At 38.6% G+C, this 6106-nt stretch overlaps 2 protein-coding genes and 1 non-coding gene across 3 annotated transcripts; all 3 read left to right on the plus strand.

The window, feature by feature from the left end:
- Positions 1-1063: 1063 nt before the first annotated feature.
- LOC132624683 (glutamate--glyoxylate aminotransferase 2-like) lies at positions 1064-2830 on the plus strand. The gene is made up of 2 exons (XM_060339426.1): positions 1064-1091; positions 1456-2830. The coding sequence occupies exons 1-2, from the start codon at positions 1064-1066 to the stop codon at positions 2724-2726; spliced, it is 1299 nt and encodes a 432-aa protein (XP_060195409.1). The 3' UTR covers positions 2727-2830.
- Positions 2831-4429: 1599 nt separating this feature from the next.
- LOC132624684 (extensin-like) lies at positions 4430-4924 on the plus strand. The gene has a single exon (XM_060339427.1). The coding sequence runs from the start codon at positions 4430-4432 to the stop codon at positions 4922-4924; it is 495 nt and encodes a 164-aa protein (XP_060195410.1).
- A 609-nt stretch (positions 4925-5533) lies between these two features.
- Positions 5534-5607, plus strand: TRNAM-CAU (transfer RNA methionine (anticodon CAU)). Its single transcript has one exon. It is a non-coding gene; the product is annotated as a tRNA-Met (tRNA).
- The last annotated feature ends 499 nt before the right edge of the window (positions 5608-6106 follow it).

The following is a 6106-nucleotide window of genomic DNA, read 5'->3' on the forward strand; positions in this document are numbered from 1 at the left end:
GCCATCGTTTGAAATCAATCCCGGTGAATTTTCCGGGCTTCTCTGCCGGAGCCGGTACTGGTGCAGTACGACTGGAGGACGCAGCATTGCTCGTAGAACCAACCACGGGGGCTGGTGTGACAGTAGCAGTAGCAGTAGCATTCAAATTTGGAGTTTGTTCTCCCATTTCTGTCGCAGGAACAACAGAAGAATTTAATAAACACCAGTTTACTGAAAAAAACAAATACTTAAAACTGAATCTGTTTTGACAGCAACAAACATAATACACAACGGTGAAGATTTGATTTCTTCAAACCGAATCAAGTTTACACAAAACAGTAATTTTTTATTTTTTATTTTAAAAGTTCAAACAGAATGTAGAAAACTGTATGTTGTACACTTGATGAAGTTTTTATATCTTCATATCAAGTATCCAAATGAGTAGAAAGTTCTGAAACTTTAATCTCAAGCGGAGTAGAAATCCGAAGATTTTAGTCTCCAAACAACATACAAGTTCGTTACATGCAAACAAGAAAGAAACATGTTTATTTTATTTTGTGCACAGCACTGTTTTATGTTAAAGAAACAATTTTTTTTTCCTTTCCCGTATAACGTTCTGTAATCGGTAAACAACAACTAATGAACACATAAATAATGTATTAAATTCCTTAAGTTTGTTATCTCCCGTGTTCAAAACCAGTATAAAAAAAAACAGAAACTGGAAAAACAGAAACTGGAAAAAACAGAAACTTCGAAAACAACAGAAACTTCGAAAACAACAGAAACTGTTGGGAAAAAAATAATAATGTAGAAACATCCGAGACCACAGAATACACTGTGTGTCCTTAAGGAATTTAACCCCCTCACTGTACCCGAGGTTGCGGATTATTTCCTCCCAGGATAAAACGGATGTACCTGTCGCAGGAGTGGCGGTACCTCAAACGCCTACGACTTCGGCGAACTCAAATATGGCAACGAAAACACACAAAGACTCGATAATTTATTTTTGTGAAAGAATGCAGATGCAGTGAAAAATTCAGTAGTCGAAAATTGAGGCATTGCCTCAGTTTATATAGCCTTGAACATGCCTCTTCAGATTAGGCTTGGTGGCTGTTCGGAAAGGTCATGCCTTTTCCGAAAAAATAAGAACGTTGGGAAATAACAAAATAATTTCAGAAAATGAAGATTGAATTTAAATAAATTTGGTCCAAAAAGATTATCAATCAAATCATTTGAATCCGAATCTGAGCCGAGCGACGACGACGGCGCAAGGGGAGTCCCTCTTCTTGACCCTTTAAGAGCTAGAGGAAGTGCTTTCTAATATAAGCACATAACTTTCCCTTTCTACCACCAATGTGGTACAAGACTCCTTTTCAACAGAACTTTGCTTTGAACTTCATTTTCCTTCCATTATCTTTTTTTTTTTCCCTCCATTTCTCATTCACACCAACTTAGCTAGCTTCAATCATTAACTAGCTTTAACAGTCATTGCTCTATGTCAAGCTCCATTTTTACTGGATGATCCAAATGTGGGACTCATATTCCCCGCTGATGCAATTGCAAGGGCTAAACAGTTGCTTGCAATGACTTCTGGAGGTCTAGGTGCTTATAGTGATTCCCGTGGAATTCCTGGTGTAAGGAAGCTAGTTGCAGAATTCATTGAGAGACGTGATGGATATCCAAGTGATCCAGAGCTCATATTTCTCACAGATGGTGCTAGCAAAGGAGTGATGCAGATCTTGAACAGTGTCATTCGTGGCCCAAGTGATGGGATATTGGTCCCTGTTCCCCAGTATCCACTATACTCTGCTTCAATACAATTATTAGGGGGTTCTCTTGTTCCTTACTACCTTGAAGAGACTGCAAACTGGGGTCTTGATATCAATGACCTTCGCCAATCAGTTGAACAGGCACGATACAAGGGAATAACTGTACGAGCTATGGTGATTATAAACCCTGGGAATCCCACTGGACAATGTCTTAGTGTAGCAAATATTAAGCAAATAATTCAATACTGTCACCACGAAAATTTACTATTACTTGGAGACGAAGTGTATCAGCAAAACATTTACCAAGATGAGCGCCCCTTCATAAGTGCAAGAAAGGTTTTATTGGATATGGGCCCACCCATAAGCAAGGAGCTTCAGCTTGTTTCGTTTCACACTGTCTCCAAAGGATATTGGGGTGAATGTGGACAGCGTGGAGGATACTTTGAGATGACCAACATTCATCCAAGGGCTGTTGAAGAAATATACAAGGTTGCTTCGATATCACTCAGTCCAAATGTACCTGGACAGATTTTTATGGGGCTCATGGTGAACCCACCTAAACCTGGAGATATCTCATATGACCAATTTGTTAGAGAGAGTAAGGGTATCCTCGAGTCATTAAGGAAGAGGGCACGCATGATGACTGATGGTTTCAACAGCTGCAGAAATGTTGTTTGTAATTTCACAGAAGGTGCAATGTATTCCTTCCCGCAAATACGATTGCCTCCTAGAGCAATTGAGGCTGCAAAGAAGCTTGGGAAAGTTCCCGACATTTTCTACTGTCTGAGGCTGTTGGAAGCTACTGGCATCTCGACTGTCCCTGGTTCAGGTTTTGGTCAAAAGGAAGGGGTGTTCCACCTAAGGACAACCATCTTGCCAGCCGAAGAGGACATGGCTGCAATTATGGAAAGTTTCAAAAAGTTCAACGATGAATTCATGGAGCAATATGAAGACCACAGAGGCTATTCCAGGATGTAATGAAAGATGGTTGGAGTATTTATTGTATATGTTTTCTTTTACAACTACTGCAATTCTCATAAACTCTTTTCACAAACAAATTATTGTACACTACTTGACCGTGACCTCTTCTGTTCCCCCCTTCTTTTTAGCCTTCATTTATGTTATATATTGACTTACTAGATTTAAAAAAAAAAAAAAAGAGTACTTGTTTTTCTTGCTACAACACAAACTCTTAAAGCGCCCCTTTCAAAAAAGATATTACACTTTCAAAACGAGAATTTAATCAACTCATATATGATATACTGTAGAACAATAGAAGTATAGATGAGGATGATGGAATGAATATAGTTTCTACTTTATACATAATTTGACCTTTCACCTAAAGGTCCATATAAAGCTAGATTCGATTCTCGTGAATTTTTTACCTGCATGCGTACAATTACTATAATATTAGGCCAACTTGAGACATTCAAAGTATATATGAAGATTACTGATGCATAAAACTAAAGAGATGGACCCCATACATGAGGCAATCTGGTTAAGGGAGTTTTGCGGTTTCAAGTGACAACTAATTGAGTCAATAATTCCTCCTTTATTTCGGTAACAAGATTGATCAACACTAATTTTCATGGAATAAAAGACATATTAATACTTTCAGTATGTCCCTTCTCAAAATGAACTCATAAAGATTCAATCATTGTTGCCTTGGATTCCAAATGCAGACTAATGCACACAAATCCTAAGCACTTTTTTGAGCCACATGCACCCAAGCTAGCATTGATGCTCATGAACTTTATATGTTATTCCTTCGTTGCTTTCTTTTGTTTTTGAATAAATTTTTTGAAACCACTATGTCATTCCCCTTGATATAAATTTATGAATAGATTTATGAATAGAATGTACAAGTAACTTCAATTTCATGGTATTAAGAAGATTTCAAATATAGTACATTAGTGGTATATATAAATTTTCACCGTTCGGTATCATTTAAATGAAATAAATCGTGTTTTTTGACTTCGGAATAAAAGGTGTGGAGAAAAAGTGTTTTCATTTCGATCAATACAGTTAATCATACTTTCGGACATAGTAACAAGTGGTCAATCATACTTTCGGACATAGTAACAAGTGGTCGCTATTCGCTAGAGCAACATTTTCCCTTGCAACTCATGGATAGGTACGCTGTTACATTTATGAGTGCAACCTGTAGCGGTTGCACTCATAAATGTAACAGTGTACCTGTAGCGGTTTCCCTTGCAACTCATGTATCATCGAAGGGGGGGGGGGGGGGGGGGGGGGGGGGAAACCGCTATAGAAAGGATAAGGATCTTTTACACCATCAATATTGTAATCTGTAGTAGCATACTTACATTATTATCGGGTTATCAATTAGTACCTTATGAATGACCTTCCATCGACAACGCATAAGATTTCAAGTCAGAAAGGTAAAAAATCAAAACGAATTGAAAGCATTTTCACGTAAGATGCTTCAAAAGTAAGGGATTCATCCAAATGTTTATTCAAGGTAGCTTTCAAAGTTTCCAATAATAATTCACTTACTCTTAAGTCTTAACCAATAAACCAATTATATCGCTGACGAAAAAGGGTACCTTTTCCTAATATTCCATTAGCGAGGCCACCATCAGCTCGCATGATTCCTTCTCCTTTATGTGTATATATATGAATTCCCAAGTGTTCTCCATTACTCCATTTCTGAAAACACCATGGCCACAAAATTCTGCTTCTTTCTTCCAATATTGATCCTAACAATATTAACTTTTAGTTCTTCTGGAAATGCTCAAGCGTCTGAGATAACAAGTTCTAATGAAGCTGTTCTCTATGCTTCTCCACCACCACCAAATGGATGTCCCTATTCTTGTCTTCCTCCACCCACCCCTACCGACTGCCCACCACCGCCACCTTCACTGCAGCAACCAACTCCAACTACTCCTTCAAAGCCACCTTCGGGGCCAGTCAACTACCCACCACCATTGGGGTATTATTTGCCGCCAGATGGATACTCTCTCCCTCCACCAGTGTATGTGTATGGCCCTCCACCTCCTAATCCAATTTTCCCTTACCTCCCATTTTACTACAAGAATCCACCACCACCACCATCTGCTTACTCTTCGGCTGCAAGTCATTATGTGACAATCAAGCAGATGAAGAGCAAGTTATTGATGCAAGCTGCACTTCTTCTCCTTATTTGGTGTCAGTGATGCACCAAAAGAAGGTGGCAAGATTTTGCATCAATATTTTTCAGCATTTGGCTTTCACTAAGCAAGTACATGTGCAGTACAATATGGTACAAATATGAAATTTTCCGGGTATTCTTTTATCTTATTCTTCTCAGAGGGCAACAGCACAAGTGGCAAGTATCAATTACTATCCTGTTTAAATTATTTTTGGAAGGAGCAGGTTGAAAGAAAAAGCATCTCCTTTCTTCTGTGCTCTTCCCTACAAATTTGTTCTCTCTCGGGTTCAAGGGTTTACTGCATCAAGTTAGTACGTTAGACATAATGTACTAGTTTTATTTTTCATCTGCCATAGTATACTAGTATACTATGAAGTAACTAGTGTAGGCTACAATCACTTAAATTAGTTCTGCAACAAGGGCCAATAGCTGCCTTCACTAGTTCAATGATTATTCAGTAGCCTTAATTCAAGTCTCTGATAGCTCCACACTACCAAACATTTCTTTTGCCAAGATAATAGCCAACAGTCCCAATTTTCCAATCATCAGAAAGATCTGTGTATATATAGTTTGATAGGGTGGAGGGGCGCATTTAATCCTTGTTTATCTATTAGTTTTCAGTTCTTATCTTTGGCGCGGGGTAGAGCAGTTTGGTAGCTCGCAAGGCTCATAACCTTGAGGTCACGGGTTCAAATCCTGTCTCTGCAACATCTTGTTTTGCCAAACTATTGTAGGGCTGAATCTATTAACTAGTAATTAATTCCCGCCTTTCGCTTTTTGGGGGTGGAAGGGAAAAGAAAACGTAGGGGAGGGATAGAATCACTACACTATCACGGCCAACTCTTTTGTTACACCGACAGTGAAATTAACATGTTATAGCTAGTTCTTACCATCCATTCCAAGTATTATTAACATTGAATTACCCTATAAGTAACCTGACTGTAGATACCTCTTACAACGCAAGTACATAGAACTTAAACTCCTCATAAACCAAAAAACCTGACAGATGGTTCCGGGGAGAAGATTTTGTGAAGCATCGGCAGATTTTTGCCAAACCCAACCTCCCTCCCTTTTCATTCCTTTACCTTCTTGCCTCTTATTTTAAGTGTTTCATGAATGCACTAGCTGCTACATCTATAAATGCATACAAGCTAAGCGCGTAATCATACACAAGCAATAAACATGGAGGTCGATGGGGATTCAAATA

This window comes from Lycium barbarum, chromosome 12 (genome assembly GCF_019175385.1).
Source record: "Lycium barbarum isolate Lr01 chromosome 12, ASM1917538v2, whole genome shotgun sequence".
Lineage (NCBI taxonomy): Eukaryota > Viridiplantae > Streptophyta > Magnoliopsida > Solanales > Solanaceae > Lycium > Lycium barbarum.